General features: G+C 47.7%; 1 protein-coding gene across 4 annotated transcripts in view; it reads right to left on the bottom strand.

Moving 5' to 3' along the window:
• Positions 1–19732, bottom strand: part of LOC122550588 (NADPH oxidase 4) — a 173921-nt gene that overhangs the window by 94119 nt on the left and 60070 nt on the right. For all 4 annotated transcript variants that reach the window (XM_043691547.1, XM_043691548.1, XM_043691551.1 and 1 more), the window contains 4 exons: positions 15146–15173; positions 13638–13710; positions 13444–13524; positions 2255–2459 (listed from right to left, as the gene is read on the bottom strand). In XM_043691547.1, coding sequence (XP_043547482.1) covers positions 2255–2459; positions 13444–13524; positions 13638–13710; positions 15146–15173 — 387 coding nt within the window. The remainder of the gene's footprint in view (positions 1–2254; positions 2460–13443; positions 13525–13637; positions 13711–15145; positions 15174–19732) is intronic.

The following is a 19732-nucleotide window of genomic DNA, read 5'->3' as shown; positions in this document are numbered from 1 at the left end:
CACTCACCTATTGTACTCTATGCTACTTTCTCCCCACCCCCACCTTCCTCTAGCTTATCTCTCCACGCTTCAGGCTCTCTGCCTTTATTCCTGATTAAGGGCTTTTGCCCGAAACGTCGATTTTACTGCTCCTCGGATGCTGCCTGAACTGCTGTGCTTTTCCAGCACCACTAATCCAAAATATGACCATCACCCCACCCTTTCCCCTTAAGACGAATCCAACACATGTAGCTTTAAATATCAAGTACAGCCATTCTCAACAGAACTCTAGAATTCAGCTTTTCTCTCCTTGTTTGGATTAAGGCCGAAATGCTTTTTACAGCCAAGCTGGTCTTGGTTGAACTGAACTGAGCGTGAGTGAGTAAATAGGGAAGGTGGAGATGATGGTTAAGCGGTAATGTTACTAGACTCTTAACCCGGTGCTCAGACTAATATCCTGGAGATAAAGGGTTCATGTCCTACCACACTAGCTGATGGAACTTAAATTCAATTCATTAATAAATCTGGAATAAAATGCAAGTCTCAATGAGGGTGGTACTACCAACGACCATCAATGATTATAAAATCCAATCTTGTTCACTAACGTCCTTCAGGGAAGGAAATCTGGAGTCCTTGTCTGGCCTGCACAATACTCTACACCAATGGCATTGTGGTTGACTCTTAACTGCCCTCTAGAACTGTTGAGTAAGCCAGTCAGTTCAAGAGGATTGGAGATGGACAACAAATACTAGCCTTGCCAGCAATGCCCACATCCCATGTAAAAATTGTTAAAGATACCACTTACAGCATGGTCCACAATAGCTTATAGTACTTTCCTGATATGGTGGTAATTGGCCAAATTGACTCATTCTGCTTTTTGTGCCTATGAAGTTCCTGGATAATTTTCCACCTCGACAGGTACATGACGATGTTGTAGTTGGAAATAAGAACAGTTTAACTTGAGGCCAACACTGACCTCAAAACCCTGATTCAAGGCAGTAGGAAAAAGTTTCAAATCCCCAAAATACCCTCAAAGCTACTGCAATTTCTTAAAAAATTTCTGTGAAAGCATCCTGCACCATCCACTTTCATAGGGCTGAAGCAGAGCAGCTAATGAGTGATGCTAAACGTTTATGCTGTAACAATAAGTATTATGTCAAGAATGAACACTTGTATTTAATTCAATGTCCTTAAGTTGTAAAACTTTTCATTCCTTCAACATGGGCATGATCTGTACTACCCAGGAAACATGTCTTCATGAAGCATAAATATGACTGATTTCTTTAAAAAAATAAAAATGGATAACCATAGTCTTGAGGGTTAAGACTAGCTTTCAGGAATAATACCCATCATCTCAAGTCACAATTTATACCCTTATTCCAGAATGTGCAGACAATATCTTCAGCGCAATACCAGCTAACGTTTATATTCTCAAATAAGAATTATAGAACTTAGGTCACATTTTACAGTAATAGTCACCACAGTTCCACTCTGTATACAAAACAAAATCCACCTCAACATCAATAAAGAACATTCCTTCGATGCATCTATCATCCAGAAGTCTCTCCAATAGCCAGTGTTCAAATTCACTATTATGCCATTATGTCAAAAGAAACTAAGAGCATCATGAAGATTTTTACCAGAATCAACAATGGAAGCTAACACATGACTACTTGCTAAACCCCATGCCAGATTCTGTTATCCTCGACTGACTTCAGGAGTTGCAGCTATTTAGTTTATTCTTTATCTCAAAAAGTTCAGGGATCTTTCTGTCAAAGCAGGCATTAGTCATAGCTCTGAGTCTGATGTTGAGCATTTCTTTGCCAAGGAATCTTTTTTGACATATCTGAACCTTTTGTTCTCCAGTCAGTTTTTTTCGTTGGTGGAGACTGCACTGAGAACAGTTCTAAAGAAAGGTCATTCGACGCAAAGTATTAATTCAGTTTTCTCTTCACATATGTTGCCAGATCTGCTGAGTTTCTCCAGCAAATTCCGATTTTATTTATTTCACATACATCTCATGTTTTATTCTTCAAAATGTTTTAAATATTTATGGTCCAAGCATTCTATGAAATATTGCAATCCAAAATTAAATTATTTTATGCTACTATCAATGTACCCTCTAAACTGTACAGTTACTTGACCATGCAACCAAGCTACAATCCAGAACGCAGTGTTTAATGCAACAAACTAGAACACAAAGAAAAATTAAAAGAAAACTCAAACATTAAGTCAAAATCAAATGTGTCAAGCTCACCAACCAAATTTTACATACCTCTTGTAAATTAGACTGAAATTTTGGGGCTTCATTGCAGATCTTCTTGGAGTTGTTCTCCATCCCAGATTCTGACTCAGTATAGACTTCTAGAAATGGCTCTGCAGGACATTTTGACATGGGGAAATGATCGATTGATGTTTTATTCGGGTTAATGCAGCCAGGCAGGTGTTGATCCAAATTCGCCTGATATTTCAACATGCCTCTGGAAGACAAGTGATCAGTACAGTTTGTTCAAAGAGTACCTTGCATTTTATCTATTTCTTTCAGAATCTTCTAAATTCCTACTAGTGCCTTCTCACTTTAACCCTCACTTATTTTTAAAAAGCCACATTTTGTAACTCAGGATTCCAGATTCTATACCAATACAACTAAATTCCAAAAGAGAAACTCAAACCACTTCTGAACAGCTTTCCAAAAAGAGCACAAATCTATGCCATTGTTGATAATAAAAAAAGTCATTTTTAATATGAGAAAAATGCTTGCATTATGAAGTTTAAAGCTATTGTGCCTCTCTCCTTATTATCAATCACTGTCACTTCAGCAGATGTCATATGCAAGTGATAATTATACTAAATTAAAGCTCTTCTACCACTGATATTATCCACGAAAGACATTGGTAGTTTTTAATCTTTGCAATTGCTCCACTTTGACGTAGAAGTGCCAGGTGTACCAGGCAGGATCTATACTTCACCCTCAAAAAGGAAATGTTACATATATAGCCAACAGACAGACATGCCTGCTTTAATCAAATATATCAATGTTTCTCATGAAGCACTGTCCAGACATTCTCCATTAAGGAAGTATAGGAATATAACTTCCCAGTAAGACATTTACTATCACGTTAAAAAAAACTATTACAGATTCTTCCAAACAAACTCCATAGTGTTTCTATAGAGGAGTCAAAGTGGTGGCTGTAATTGCTCCAGGAAACTGGAGATTAAAAAGTTAAAGAAAACAAAAATAACCCATTTATGTTTACTTAGGAAGGGTAAAGGTTGTTCCCCCATAAGGCTTTCTTGGCTCCCACTGTAATGATTCAACATAAATCCATATCACTGAGTACTGAGGGAATAATTTCTTTCAGATGACTATTCTTTTAAAATCCTATTAAGAGTTTTATTTTCCCAACAAAGAAATGAAAGAATATTTTCTGTCTTTTACTTTTCTTCAAGATTACTCCAGAGATGTTAAGTATTTAATATTTTTACAACTTTTATCCTCTGATACATTGACTATTATCTATGCATGCAAATTCATAATAAGTTTACTTTCTCCAGTTTGTTGCCTTTTTCCATTTTACGGTTTTTGGCCAGTGTTGAACAGCACAGAACAAAACAAAAGAATTGCAGATGCTGGAAATCAAACAAAAAACAGTAATTGCTGAAAAACTCAAAATCTGGCTGCATCTGTGATGAGAAAGCAGAGTTAACATTTCAGGTCCAGTGACTGTTCTTCATAGAATCAGAGTCATTCAGCATGGAAACAGACCCTTCAGTTCAACCAGTCCATGACAAATATAATGCCAAACTAGACTAGTCCCATCTGCATGATCCTGGTCCATATCCCTCCAAACCCTTCCTATTCATGTATTTAACCAAATGGCATTGAAATGTTGTAATTGGACACACATTCACCATTTTCTCAGGAAGTTCATTCCACATGCAAACCACCCTCTGTGTAAAATATTTGCCCCTGAGGTCTTTTTTAAAACACTCTCTTCATCTTAAAAATGTGTCCCCTAATCTTGCAATCCCCCACCTTAGGGAAAAGATAACTAACTTTGTCTATGGTTCTCATCATTCTATTCATTTCTATCAGGTCTCCCCTCAACCTCCTATACTCCAGTGAAAAAAGTCCCAGCTTTTCTATATTGGTGCGGCATTTTTCCATGCTCACTAACAATGACAACAGACTGATGGAGACCTGCATATGTCTCAAATATGTTTGCATATCTGTCAGCCTTATCTTGTAAACCATATCCTTAAAGTTTTCATATGAATCCTGCAGTAAAACTGATGTGGTATCTCACTTCCAGTGAGCAAATTATAGTTAGAAGATCAGTCCTGTCCATTGGCCCACCGGTGGCAAATGCGGTGTCAAAGGACATTGTTGGTATTTCAGTCAATGAAGGGTCTGAGAGCAAGTGCTTCATTATCATTACTGCCTGCCTCTGCTTCCACCTCTTCCTCATTTCACTGCTGCACTGTTTTTCAAATCTGTTCATGAAATGCAGGTATCACCAGTAAGGCCAGTAACTATTGCTCATCAATAACTTCCCGAGAAAAGATGGTGGTGAACTGCCTTCTTGAACAGCTGCTGTACTTCAGGGTGTGGGGACAGCAAGGAAGGAGCTCCAGGATTTTCACCCAATGATAATAAAGGGATAGTTGCATAGTTGCACATCGTGATGGTGTGTGGTTTGGAGAGGAACTTGCAACTGGTGGTGCTATAATGCATCTGCTGTCCTTCTCCTCAAGTGGTAGAGGTTACAGTTTTGGAAATTGCTGACAAAGTCTGAGTGAGTCACATTGCACTGCTGTGCAGTGCATCTAGTAGACGATACACACTGTTGCCACTGTGCATCAGTGGTGGAGAGAGTGATTGAATTTTAAAGATGATGAATGTGGTGCCAATCAACAGGCTGCTTTGTCTTGGATGGTATCAAGCCTGACTGTTGGTGCAGCTGCACTCGTCTAGGAAAGTGGGAGTGACTCGTGCCTTGCAGATATGGTCAGGCATTGAGTAATGAGGAAGTGAGTTACTTGCCACAGTATTCATAGCTTCTGAAATGCTCTGTTAGCCACAACAGTAACATGCTGAACGAGGTCAGTTTCTGGTCAATTGCAACCCCTAGAATGTTGATAGTGGGGGATTCAGTGGATGATAATGCCATTGAATGTTCAGCAGTGATGGTTAGATTAGCTCCAACAAAAGAGAATCATTGCCTGGCACTTGTAATTTGCACGTGTTACTTGCCATTTATCAGTTCAAACCTTGACATTATCTAGGTCTTCCTGAATAGAAATTATACGAAGAAAAGGCAGGAGAATGGCACTAAGTTAAGATGTGGATTTGCAAATCTGATAAAGACAATGGGTGGAATGGCCTCCTTCTACACCAGAACACTAAAATTGGTTCTGTATTATGGACATGGACTGCTTCAGGGATCTAAAGATGTTGAGAATGATACTGAACATTGCACAGCCAACAGTGAACATCCCCATTTCCAATCTCATGATGGAAGGAAGGTCATTGATGGAGCAGCTATAGATGGTTGGGCCAAGGACCCTATTGTGAGAAAATCCTGCGTCGCTCAAATGATTGACTCCAAACAATCACAGCCACCTTTGAGCTAGATCTGAGGAAGAGCCACCAGACCTGAAATGTTAACTTTGATTTCTCTGCACAGATGCTGCCAGATCTGCTGAGCTTTTGAACTTCTGTTTTTGTTCCTTTGAGCTAGGTACAGCTCCAACCTGTGGAGACATTTCTCCGATATGCTGACCCCAGCTTTGCTCGAGTTCCTTGATGCTATAAGTTATCAAATACTGCCATGATTTTACAGAGTCATTCTCACTCTAACTCTGGAGTTCAGCACTTCGGTCTGTGTTTGGACCAAGGATATAATGTGGTCAGGACCAAAATGCCCGGATGAAACACAAACTGACCATCAATGAGCAAGTTATTCCTTTACAAGTACTGCCTGAAAGCACTGCCAATAATCAATTCCGAGACTTTGCTGATGATTTGAGAATAGAGAGTGATCAGACATTAATTGGATAGGTTGGATTTGTCTTCAGTTTGTGCACAGGATACATCTGGGCAATTTTCCATATTGTCAGACAGAGGCCAGCCTGTACAGCAGCATAATGGCACTCAATATGCCAAGTTCCGTCACCAGAATGTTATCAGAACCAATGTCCTGCACAAATTCTAGTGCATTCATCGGTTTCTTGCTATCATGTGGAATTAATGAAATTCATTGAAAATTGGCATCTATGATGCTGGGGACCATAGGAGGAGTACAAGATGGATCATCCACTGGTCACTTGTGGCAGAAGATAGATGCAAAGACTTCAGCCTTGTCTTTTGCAATGGCTTGCTGGGTTTTCCCCAGTGATAAGGACTGAGAAATTTGTGGAGTCTTAAACTACTAAATAACTAACAGAAGATGATCACCAATTACGACTGGATGTGGAAGCACTGCAGAGATTAGATTTGATTCAATGGTTGTTTTTTTTATCTCTTTTTTAAAAATTTAACCCCCACACTACCGCCTAACTGCGGTAGTGCTTATTTTTCCCCCAGCACCCATGGTGTGTGTGTGTGTGTGTGTGTAGGTGTCAAACACAGTGAGACACACAAAGTGCACAAATCTTTATTCAATTTCCACCACCAGGAAGATAGGAAAACACCCGGGTGGCCAGTGACAAACACTGCCCTTCATATCAAAGGGCAATGTTGTGTGATCAAACAGTGAAGGGAAGGGCAGGGACTAAATCAAAATAGAGTTGGAGGGGGAAATAATGCACTTCACTCCCTGCGGCGCCCACCTCTCCCTGAACAACTCCAGGGTGATGGTGGACACCGCGTGCTCCTTCTCCAAGGACACTCGGGCTCTAACATAACCGCGGAAGAGGGGCAGGCAGTCGGCCCTAACGACCCCCTCCACGGCCCGCTGCCTCCGTGTAGAGAGCCCTCCACTGGGGATCCCCACCACCCGGTGGCAAGTGGGCACGCCAAGGCGTGTCCGGACGGCGGATGAGGAGAAGAGGTGGACGGTGTGCAGCAGCAGTCTATACAGGGCCCACCTTTTTACCCCCTGAAAGGGAACAAATTAAAATTCCGGAGGCGGCTCAGGTTGTGGGGCACAGGCTCCCGCGGGAAGTACGGGACCTTGGGGCCAATGTGAAATTCCGTCCGGGCGGGGGTGAGCGCGGACGGGATCCCACCGCACACCTGAGCGTCCTCCAACTGGTGCACTACGTCGGGTCCGAGCACCGCCGTTTTAAGGATGGCGGTGGCCACGTACCGGACGTCTACCGCTGCCCTGCTCTCTATGCCCTGCGGCAGCGTCCAGCCCAGGCCCCCAGCACGTCCCCGACGCTGGTCACCCTCGCCGCCACGGCCCTCCCCTCCGACAGCCACTCAAACCCGCGAGTACAGAGGTGCGGATTCCTGAGCAACGGCTCCCTGCCGATAGCCGCTACTCCTGCCGGAGGGTATGCGCGACGCGATTCGACCATGTTCCAGAAAGCGATCAGGTCCTGGTAAAAGACAGGCAGCGTCTTGAGGGCGACCTCCAAACCGTCACGGTCGACGAACAGGAGCTGCGTGTCGTAGTTGAGGTTACGCACCTGGCGGAAAAAATATGTCACCAGGGCGCACCACGAGAAGGAGGCTCGACGTAAAGGTATCGCCGCAAGGTCTGAAGGCGGAACGTCGTGACCTGGGTGTGGACGCACACCAGCGACTGACCGCCCTCCTCAATAGGGAGACTCAGAACCTGCACAGTGACCCAGTGCATTTTTTTGTCCCAGAAGAAGTCGACCAACGTCCTCTGGATGTCAGCGACAAAACCAGAAAGATGGACCAATCTGACCAGCCGGTACCACAGCATGGCGGCCACCAGCTGGTTTATGACCAGCACTCGACTCCTGTAAGATAGCACTCGGAGCAGTCCTGTCCAGCGGCCTAGGCGAGCCGAGACTTTGGCCTCCAGCTCCTGCCAGTTGGCCGGCCAGGATTCCTCGGCCGGGCTGAGGTAGACCCAAGTTAGAGGGGATGGGAGGTACTCCAGCTGAACCCCCGTAACTCCTCCGGCAGAGAGTCCACCCGCCACGGGCCGACCAGTAGTCCGGAACATTTGGCCCAGTTGATCCTGGCAGAAGACGCTGCCAAGGACACAGCCTGGCACTCGCCCATCCTCCCCAGGTCAGCCGGGTCGGTGAAAGTGAGGAGCACGTCATCGGCATAGGCCGAGAGGACCACCCCCCTGCCGGCGCCGTGCAGAACCAGCCCCGACAACCTCCTCCGCAAGAGGCGCAGGAAAGGCTCCACGCACAGGGAATACAGCTGGCCGGACAGGGGGCAGCCTTGACGCACTCCTCTCCTGAAGCGAAGGGGCGCTGTCAGGGATCTGTTAACTTTAACCAGATGCTCTGCGGTGGCGTACAAAAGTCGGATCCGGGCGATGAACTGCGTCCCGAACCCGAATGCCTGCAGAGTCCTGAGCAGGTACTCGTGATCGATCCTGTCGAATGTCTTCTCCTGGTCGAGAGACAGGAAGGCGCTCGGCAGACCAGCCCGTCGACAGAAATGGATCAGGTCCCGGACCAGGTGGACATTGTCGTGTATCCTCCGGCCCGGGACCGTGTAAGACTGGTCCGGGTGAATCATGTGGGTCAGCACGGAAGCCAGGCGAGAAGACAACACCCTGGCGAAGATTTTGTAGTCCATGCTGAGGAGGGAGACCGGGCGCCAGTTCAAGGAACGAAGGTCCCCTTTCTTTGGCAGCAGGACGATGACCGCCCTGCACCAAGAAAGGGGCAGCTCTCTGGCATTTAGACACTCCCCCAGGACCTGCGCATGGTCGCTCCCCAGGACGTCCCAGAACGCCCTGAAGAACTCCACAGTCAGCCCATCCAGCCCTGGGGTTTTGCCCCTCGAGCGCGCCGGTCAGCTCCTCTAAAGTGACGGGAGCGTCAAGCCTTCTGGCGTTTTTCGGGCCGAGCTGCGGCAGGTCCTCCCACAGAACTCTGCGAGTATCCTCGCTGGACGGATCCGGAGAGAACAGAGCCGTGTAATAGTTTCGGACGTGGGCCCTGATGCCCTCCGGATCCGAGACGAGGGACCCATCGTCGGCCAGCAGCACAAGGAGATGCTGATGGGTGCCACGCCTTTTTTCCAGCGAGTAGAAGAAGGGGGAGCCACAGTCCAGGTCCTGGAGGAGCTGGATCCGCGACCTCACGTACGCGCCCCGAGCCCCGACGAGCTGCAGGTCCCGGAGCGCGGCCTTCTTCTCTGCGTACGCCCCGCGCAGGGCCGGGTCCGCGTCGGGCTGACTGAGGCGTGACTCCAGGTCGAGCATCTCCCTCTCCAACTCCCCGATCCTGGATTTCCGCCTCTTCGTCGACCCCCTCGCGTACTCCTGACAGAAGACGCGGACATGGGCAAGGCTCAGGGAGGGGAAGCTTCCCCACTTCCTTCTCCAGCCGGCCCAGAATCGACGAAACGAGTCCCGGAACCGGTCGTCCTGCAGCAGCAGGTTGTTAAAGTGCCAGTACGCGGAGCTGAGCCTGGCGCCGAACAGAAGGAGTTCTACCCACACCAGGTGATGGTCCGAGCACGACACCTACCACGTGGAGGACCTCGGAAAACAGGAGGCGTGCGCCCGCGAAACGTACAGGCAGTCGATTCTGGACGCTCCGACCCCAGGCCTCACGAAGGTGAAGGCGATGGAGTTGGGATGGAGATTCCACCAGACGTCCACCAGGTCGAAGGACTTGGCCAAGTTCCCAACCTCCTCCCCGACGCCCAACCAGTGCGGGCACTGCCGTGGTCCCTGTCCTCGACGCAGTTAAAATCTCCCCCGAGGGCGATGCACTGGTTCTCGTTGATGGAGGCGAGATGAGCGGACACTTCTCAAAAGTAGCTCGCTTGCCTCGGCCCGGCCAGGGGAGCGTAGACGTTCACCAAGTGAAGCACCACGCCACCCCCCAGCCAAACCGTCAGGTGAAGCAAACGGCCTGGCACGGGCTCCCTGACCCCCAAGATCTCTGGCTGAAAATGCGGGGCCAACAAGTTAGCCACCCCGCCAGATCTACGGGTGAGGTGACTCATGTAGACCCCCCCCCCCCGAGCCAGGTGGCTTTGTCTCCCAGGGTAGTGTGGGTTTCTTGCAGGAAGCGCACCGCATACCTCTCGTCCCGGAGGACTGAGAGGGTCTGGAATCTGCGCTGTGACTCCCTGCTGCCGTTGATGTTGAGGCTGGCTATAGTCGTCTCCATGTCGGAAGCATTGTGCAACCACCACCAGTACAGTTAAAAACCTAATATACACATTTACAGGGAGGACGAGGGAGGGGCACAGATGTCCCTCGCCCTCACCAGGAGTGCCCCCAGGAAGTTCCTGACTCGCTTTCGCTCGTTAACGTCGAGCCCCGGCGCCTGGCGAGCAGCGTGGGCCAACCAGTAAACTGTATCGAATGAGCTCCAGCGGTCGAGCGCCAGTTGGGCTCTATCCCGGCGACTCAGAGTTTCCTCGACAAATTCCCGGAGTTCCTCGAGGGGGATGAGGGGGAGATTGGTGGGGGGGCACCTGGGACTCGAAAATGTCGCTGCAGACAGAGTCCGCGTCGTCCCCGGTGTCCGCCACCGATCCTGAACCCTCCTCCGGGAGGTCGCCCTCGGTCACCGACCCCTCCCCCACCGAGAGGATGGGGGCTGGTCTGGAACCGCCAACTGGCCTCAAACCCCCGGCGACCCCACCCCCAGGGTCACCGGTGGTACCTTCCTCGGCACACCTATTCCCAGAATGCCCTGAGTTCGGGTCGTCGGGCAGCAGAGGCTCGGGGCCCCACTCCTCTCCCGACACCGGGACGCCCGGCTCCTCAGGGAAAAGGCCCTCCCCCAGGGAAAAGGCCCCCAGAAAAACAGTCTGGGATGGAGGAGTGAGGATAACACCTTCCTCCCCTCCACCGCTCGACGACCCAGCGGAGAGTTCGCCGTTGTCACCCGCACCACGGCCCATGCGGCCTTTAAAGATTTCCCCAGGGGCCAGTGGAGTTATGGCAGCAGAAGGTCCTGCTGCAGCCCCCGGGGGTTTGGGCAGGTCAGGCGACGGTGTGGGACAGGCAAGAGACACCATAGGCTCATCCCCTAGAGAAGGGTAGCGCCACAGGTGCGCTGCTGGGATATTTCTCCCCTCCAAGGGCTAGTACCTCTTCCCCAGAGGGGCAGGGGGGAAATTTATGGGCCTTCCCCTCCCCGCCCGCCTTGGTGGTCATGGGGCCCGAGGTCCCCCCCCCCCAGCCTTTCCTGGAATACTATTGGCTGGGGGAAGGTGGGGGCGTGGCCAGGGTGGGTTGGGCCAGCCGTGTCACCTCCTGCCCCGTCCCTGGTTTATCAGGTGATAGTGGGCGGGGCAGGGGCAGGGGCAGGGGCAGGGGCCCAGTTCCCTCTCCAGGGCCCAGAGACACAGTTGCTGCAGGAGGTCAGGTAGCGGTGGTTCCCCGCAGGTTAGTGCCAGGATGTGGCGGGGCTCGGACTCAGGGGCCCCCGGGCCAGGTGTTGTAGGCGCCAGGAGCAGGCGTTGAAGCCCCAGGGGTTTCTTTAATGGGGCGGGGGTTGGGTGTGGGGTCAGTGGGTGCAGCAGGGCCAGGGTCAGGTATGGGTTTGGGGGTCAGGGTTCCCGCACCGGGGCAACGCTGGCACGGCCGCGGGGGCATTGTCGTGCCGGCGCAGGGCAGGTCGTGGGCTAGTTGTAGGGGAGGATGATAGGGTGGTCTCCCCGTGGGCGGGCCTGGCGCGTTGCATCTTCCTGAGCGCCTTCCGGCCGGACGCTCACCCCCCTCCCTGCCAGAGGCTGAGGCATTGGAAGCCTCTAGCTTAGCCCCCAATGCCGGGGCTTGTGGTGTTGACTTCGGGGGGAGGGGGAGGCGGCACCACCCTCAGCCGTTGGTGTGGGCTGGGCAGCCTTCTGGGTGGGGTAGTTTTTTCTAATGTGCCCCACCTCGCGGCATAGGTGGCACCGCACGCCATCCGCCATCCAGAAGACGCGGTAGGCCGCGCCCTCGTGGAGGAGGGTAAAAAAGCCCTCTGTGACCTCCTCCCGGGCCAGGCAAATAAACACCTGGTATCGGAAGGAGTATACGTGCTGGAGGGTAGGGTCCTTAAGACCGAACATGAGCGGTTGGACACCTGACCGGATCTCCCCCAAGGTGTTGAGGTGGGGAAGAAGAAGCTCACTGGCAATGAAGGGCGGGATGTTGGAGATCACGACCCTCTGGACCGTAACTTCCAAAGGATTGACAGGCAGATGTGTCCCGCCCACAGTGAGCCCACTCTCCACGGCCAGGTGGACCGCCTGCTCGGTCTTCAGGAAAAAGACGGCCTTCCCGTACATCCGGGCCGCAGCGACGATGGCCAGTGGGCTGACCACACTAGCCATGGCCTTGCTGCAGGCTTCGATGGTCATGTTGGGGTGGGGATAGGCCTTGACCCTCAGGCACTTAGTCAGGTGTCTGACGGGGGTTGCGGTTGCAGCTGGGGTTGGAGTAGGCGCCCCTAAGGCAGCGGCTACCCCAGCATAGGTGCGGCTGGGCCCTGCAATTTTGGGACTCGCCATACTGTGATGTTGAATGGTAGAAGGCCCCAGGAACCAGCTATGTTGATAAGTCCAGGTAAGGCCTCAGGCAGTGGCAGTGGCAGCAGGTGGAGGCAGGCCTCAGGTCACAGCAGTAGTGGAGGTCCTTGGGAGGGGCCCAAGATGAGTCCCAGGCAGTGGTGGTGGAAACAGGCCTCAGGCAACAGCAGCAGTGGAGGCAGGCCTCCGGCAAGTCCCAGGCAGCACTAGAGTGAGTTCCAGGTAAGCCCCTGGTCGCAGTGGTGGGGGCAGGCCCCAGGTCGCAGCAGTGGAGGTCTTGGGAGGGTCTTAATGCAAGTTCCAGGTAGGCCTCTTGTTGCAGCAGTGGTGGAGGTTGTGGGGTGGGGCCCAAGGCGGTCCCAGGCGGCACTAAATAGAGTCCCAGGCAGCGATGGCGGGGGCAGGCCTCAGGCAAGTCCTAGGCAGGCCCTTGGTCACGGCGGTTGGGGCAGATCTGTTGGGGAGGGTCCCCAAGGCAGGTCCCAGGCAGCCCCGTGATGTGGTCCCGGGCGGCGGTGGTGGGGGTCGTCTTCCCCCTCGTCCTCCCCCGACGCACGCGGACCCCTCTCTGACAGGCAGCCCTCAGTGACAGCATAGCTGACAGCCCTGTTTTTATCTGTTATCCAAGGCTCCCTGATTGGGACTATTACGTTGGTCCAATCTTTGGTGAATATTTGAGGTCCACCTGGTTGACCTCATTACAAGCACTACAATTACCAACGGTTTTGACTAACCACAATTCTCATGGACTTCAGATCAACATAGCATCGGTTCATTAAATAAAATAAAACGTTTGAAAAATGTTACTTCAACATACTTACCCAGTCACATGAAGCAGAAGTAAAATGTAGAATACTATGAAGAGGTTATGTGTATACCAAAAGACATCAAAATTGGAAAACCTGCAAAGCAAAAAACACAACAGCCCACATTAACAATACAAATATAAAAAAAGATAACTTTTAATAGTTACTTCATACATTCTCAATTGTTAATCAAGCTAATGTTGTCTTACCTTAATGAATATGATGAAGATGTACACATTAAGAACAGCACCAGTACCATGAAAAATCCAGTTACTCCTGGAACTAAATAGCAAATTATTAACAATAGAATTACTTCAGATTAGCAGTTGCTGAAATCATAAAACTAAACAGCTTCACAAAACAGAGATAACAATATGTGGCAAATCAATGGGAGCCCATTTATAGGAACATTGATAAGAGGACCATAAAGCTCATCAAACCTCCCTCACAATCAAAAAAGCGAAATAGTTAAAACTGCTAAGATTCAAAAAGGTGATCTCAAGACCAGGATTTTTTTTAAAACCTTCTTTTAATTATTGACAAAGCATAACTTCTCATGTAAATGAAACCTTTCATACACTTTGTAACAATAGTATCTGGCATGATTTACTCCCAACCAGCTTAATCTCAAGACAAACCATTACAAACTTCACAAAGGATAATTCCATAAATCATTCAGTGCCAACAGCCAGGTAAATAGGAGCAGTTTTCATTTTTTTCAATGCAGAAACTTCTGCTCTTACTGCTGGCAATATTGGAAGTGGGAAAGGCTTTTAATTAGGTGGGATGTGACATAATCTATTTGCTTCCATCTTCCCATCTCCTCCAGAATTAAATTAGACAAAGGCCTACAGTATACCTTTCATGACTCAGCCACGAATAGTTAGCCACCATTTAAGGGGTCATTCTATCACCGCCAGTATTAATCCAATGAGACAAACCTGTGCCCATGTGGCATGACTATCAAAATAGGGTATCCAGCTTTTTACCTCAAGTGGGGAAGGTGAGGTCCCTCGATCAAAAAGGTACTTAGTGCCTGATTGAAGAACTGGACATTAGGAAATGGATAGATGTTGGTATTACTGAGAGCTCTTATTGCCCAGTGCCCCCACTCACACCCTGAAAGTCCCCTCACTCACATTACCAACTTTTCACCTGGACCACTCCATGAATCTGGGACCTCAGTGGATGTTTCATTTCCTACAGAAACCATGGCTCCCCTTGTGTGAGCAGAAAAGCTGTTGGCCTCGGATTATCTGGCACGTTTCAGTAGTGGTCTTGATTTCAGGGGAAGGCTCACCAATAGCTTTGCCACTCCCTTAAGTTAAAAATCACACAACACCAGGTTATAGTCGAACAGGTTTAATTGGAAGCACACGAGCTTTCGGAGTGCCACTCCATCAGGTGATAGACTTTGTCACTTGGTGATTGGCTGGGCTGCTGGAGAGAGCCAACAACTGAGATCTTTGAAACTTAAGTTAAAAATCACACAACACCAGGTTATAGTCGAACAGGTTTAATGCCACTCCATCAGGTGATAGACTTTGTCACTTGGTGATTGGCTGGGCTGCTGGAGAGAGCCAACAACTGAGATCTTTGAAACCTCAACAAGATTCTGCTCAGTAATTTCAAACAAAATTAGATCTCAGCACCGACTGTACCCCATTCGAATAATGAATAGTCATTTATTGCAATTGGAAAAGCAAATGAAACTCACGTGTCGTGAAGAGAAACCTCCTGGGATCCTGGAGAAAGAAGAAATATGGTCATATCCTTAAAGTCACTAGTCTTGAGTGTTAAACTGCCTCATTTAACATTGTTCTCTTCTTCATAACACTGTCTTCTGATAAGGAGATTCAAGCAAACATTAAAAAATTTGACCAAAAAATGCACTAACTCCATTACTAGTTAACTCCAAAGATCCACCAATATTAACAGTTGCCCAAATCATTTTTGGCAACAATGATGTGCTTCATAGTTTCATTATACATATGAGATTATTTAATTATCTAAGAAATGCAGAGTTTTGTGAAAAAAACAAATCAACTGGATTTATTTCCTATGCTTCAAAATAGTCAACTGAACGTGCAAATGAAATGAAAAATTAAGCTAGATTTTTCTCCAGCTATTATCCCTTAAATCTATCTACCTCAGCATCCTTGCTGAGATTGACTATTGAACTTTATTTCCTCAGTATTGGATAATCTTTTGATGTACTTTCTACCTGAATGGATTTTGTGAACAGATGAATGTCACAACTCATTGGTTTTGCATTTTTATAGCACTGTAAGTAGATCATAACACCAAAAATATTAGCATTCAAATTTACCCAGAGAGGGAAATTTGAATGGGAAATACCTCGAGAGTCAGATCTCCCAGGAGCAGCGAAGAGAGACACACACAGAGACAGAGAGAAGCGGCGGCTGGCAGGAGTTAAGTTTCTGCTTTAAAAACGTACCTCGTGAATACGTAGAGTGCACACGGAGCACGAGTGGACACGGGACTGCTGACTGAGTGAAGTAATATTTTGGGGCAGTTGTGTTACCTAAAACACTACCTAAGTAGTGTCTCCCACCCATCTAACCAAAATAAAAAAGGTCTTGTGTACAGGATTGGTAAGGTAACTAGTTATTTTTTATTCTTTATTTTTCAGTAGTCACTTTGGGAATTTAGAATAGTGAGAATGGCGGGAATAGTCAAATGCTCCTCCTGCAGAATGGGAGAGGTAATATTCACCGCTAGTGTCCCCACTGACTTCATCTGCGGGAAGTGCACCCAACTCCAGCTCCTCAAAAACCGGATTAGGGAACTGGAGATGAAGCGGGATGAATTTCGGATCATTTGGGAGGCTGAGGGGTAATTGAGAGGAGTTACAGGGAGGTAGTCACACCTCAGGTACAAAAGAAAAGGCCGTGGGTTACAGTCAGGGGACGGAAAGGGAACCGACAGACAGTGGCCGATATATTGTGCCCATTCCCCTCAACGACAAGTATACCATTTTGGATACTGTTTGAGGGTAAGCCATGGGATACAGGTCTCTGGCACAGAGTCTGTCCCTGTTGCTCAAAAGAAAAGGGGAGAGAGGAGCAAAATATTAGTCACTGGGGACTCCATAGTTAGGGGAACAGATAGGAGATTCTGTGGGAACAAGAGAGACTCATGGTTGGTGTGTTGCCTCCCAGGTGCCAGGATTTGTGATGTCTCAGATCGTATTTTCGAGATCCTTGAGGGGGAGGGGGAGCAGCCCCAAGTCGTGGTCCACATAGGCACTAATGACATATGTAGAGAAAGGGATGGGGATTTAAGACAGAAATTCAGGGAGCTAGAGTGGAAGCTTTCAGATGGAACAAACAGAGTTGTTACATCTGGTTTGTTACCAATGCCACATGCTAGTGAGACAAGGAATAAGGAGAGAGCGAAGTTGAACATGCAGCTACAGGAATGGTGCAGGAGGGAGGGTTTCAGATACCTAGATAATTGAAGCTCATTCTGGGGTAGGTGGGATCTCTCTAAACAGGATGGTCTATACCTGAACCAGAGGGGTACTAGCATTCTGGGGGGGGGGGGGCAAATTTACTCTTTGGGAGGGTTTAAACTAATTCAGCAGGGAAATAGAAACCTAAATTGTAGTTCCAGTGTCCAGGAGGTTGAGAGTAGTGAGGATAGAAATATGGTTTCAAGGTCACAAGAGTGCACCTGCAATTTGGAAGGTAGTTTGTAGTATATCTACATCAATGCCAGGAGCATCCAGAATTAGGTGGGTGAACTTGCAGCATGGGTTGGTACCTGGGATTTCAATGTTGTGGCCATTTTGGAGACATGGATGGAGCAGGAACAGGAATAGTTGTTGCAGGTTCCGGGATTTCAATGTTTCAGTAAGAACAGAGAAGCTGGTAAAAGAGGGGGAGGTGTGGTATTGTTGTTCAAGGACAGTATTACGATGGCAGAAAGCATGTTTGAATACTGAGATATAGGTTACGAGATAAGATGGGATTGAGCTTCATAAGGAGGTGGTGTTAGCAATTCTGGAAAGTGTGAAAATAGGCAAGTGCCCTGGGCTAGATGGGATTTATCCTAGGATTCTTTGGGAAGCCAAGGAGGAGATTTCTAAGCCTTTGGCTTTGATCTTTATGTCATCATTGTCTACAGGAATAGTGTCAGAAGATTGAAGGATGGCAAATGCTGTTCCCTTGTTCAAGAAGGGGAGTAGAGTCAACTCTGGTAATTATGGACCGGTGAGCCTTACTTCGGTTGTGGGTAAAGTGTTGGAAAGTGGTTATAAGAGATAAGATTTATAATCATCTAGAAAGGAATAAGTTGATTAGGGATAGTCAACACAGTTTTGTGAAGGGTAGGTCGTGCCTCACAAACCTTATTGAGTTCTTTGAGAAGGTGACCAAACAGGTGGATAAGGGTAAAGCAGTTGATGTAGTGGAAATGGATTTCAGTAAGGCATTTGATAAGGTTTCCCACAGTATGCTATTGCACAAAATACGGAGGCATGGGATTGAGGGTGATTTCGTGGTTTGGATCAGAAATTGGCTAGCTGAAAGAAGATAGAGGGTGGTGGTTGATGGGAAATGTTCATCCTGGAGCTCAGTTTCTAGTGGCTTACTGCAAGGATCTGTTTTGGGTTCACTGCGGTTTGTCGTTGTAATAAATGACCTGGATGAGGGTGTAGAAGGATGGGTTAATAAATTTGCAGATGACACTAAGGTCAGTGGAGTTGTGAACAGTGCTGAAGAATGTTGCAGGTTAGAGGGACATAGATAAATTGCAGAGCTGAGCTGAGAGGTGGCAAGTGGAGTTTAATACAGAAAAGTGAGGCAATTCTCTTTGGAAGGAGCAACAGGAATAAAGAGTACTGGGCTAATGGTATAGAGCATGGAAGTGTAGATGAGCAGAGAGATCTCTCTGTCCATGTGCATAGATCCCGAAAGTTGCTATCCAGGTTGATAAGATTGTTAAGAGGGGACACAGTGTGTTAGCTTTTACTGGTAGAGGGATTGCGTTCCAGAGCCACAAGGTCATGTTGCAGCTGTACAAAACTCTGGTGCAGCCGCACTTCGAGTATCACGTACAGTTCTGGTCACCACAGTATAGGAAGGATGTGGAAGCTTTGGAAAGGGTTCAAAGGAGATTTACTAGCATGTTGCTTGGTACGGAGGGAAGTCTTATGAGGCAAGACTGAGGGACTTGAGGCTGTTTACATTAGAGAGAAGGAGGTTGAGAGGGGACTTAATTAAGACATACAAGATAATCAGAGGGTTAGATAGGGTGGATAGTGAGCGCCTTTTTCCTCGGATGGTGATGGCTAGCGGAAGGGGACATAGCTTTAAACTGAGGGGTGATTGATATAGGACAGATGTCAGAGATAGTTTCTTTACTCAGAGTAGTAGGGGCATGGAACGCCCTGCTTGCAATAGTAGTAGACTCGCCAACTTTAAGGACATTTGAATGATTATTGAATAAACATATGGATCAAAATGGAATAGTGAAGGCTAAATAAGCTTCAGATTGGTTCCACAGGTCAGCGCAACATCAAGGGTCAAAGGGCCTGTACTGCGCTGTAATGTTGTAAATTTCTCAAACGATACAAAGGTAAAAAGAAAAACAGATTATTCTTTTGACAAAGTACTTTGAGGCATAACCAGTTGAAATATTGGGTTTCAAAAAGAAAATATTTCGAGTTTTATTCTTATTCAAAAGAAATTATTCAAAAGTACACCAGAATTAGATAAATTAAATAGTGTGCCCTCAACCCCATCTCATGCCTCCCTATGGAGGAAGTTTTGTGATTAAAAAAAGATATGCCAGCATTATTCAGCCATGATGTGGAGCAGCCGAAGTTGGTCTGGGGTGGACAAAGTTACAGGGCTGGTATTGTGTGTGATCTTTAGCATTATTTAGTACATGGAGAAGAGGTAAGAAGCAGAAGTTTAAGGGTATGTAAAAAAAGGATTAACTTATGTTGGAAACATGAGACAAGAAGGAAAAAAAGACAAGCAGAAAATGATCCCTTGGTGTGCTAAGAAAAGGGTTTTTTTTTTGGGCAAGTGAAGCCCACCTGTGGGGATCCTGACAGTGAATCAGCAAAACTGGAATGCTGACAGGGCATACTTACGCCATTAAAACCTTCAAGCCTGAATTTTATTTCTCATGACTTTTGTACATGGACATGGCCACAAATACCACAGGTCACATTTTCCCATACTTAGAACAGGACCCAAGACATGCCTCTTCATTAAATACTAACCAAATAGAAGTATATAGAGACATCTACAATATATAAAAAGAATTGGAC

Source organism: Chiloscyllium plagiosum, chromosome 6 (assembly GCF_004010195.1).
Source record: "Chiloscyllium plagiosum isolate BGI_BamShark_2017 chromosome 6, ASM401019v2, whole genome shotgun sequence".
NCBI classification, from domain to species: Eukaryota; Metazoa; Chordata; class Chondrichthyes; order Orectolobiformes; family Hemiscylliidae; genus Chiloscyllium; species Chiloscyllium plagiosum.
This window is presented reverse-complemented; position numbering and strand designations above follow the sequence as displayed.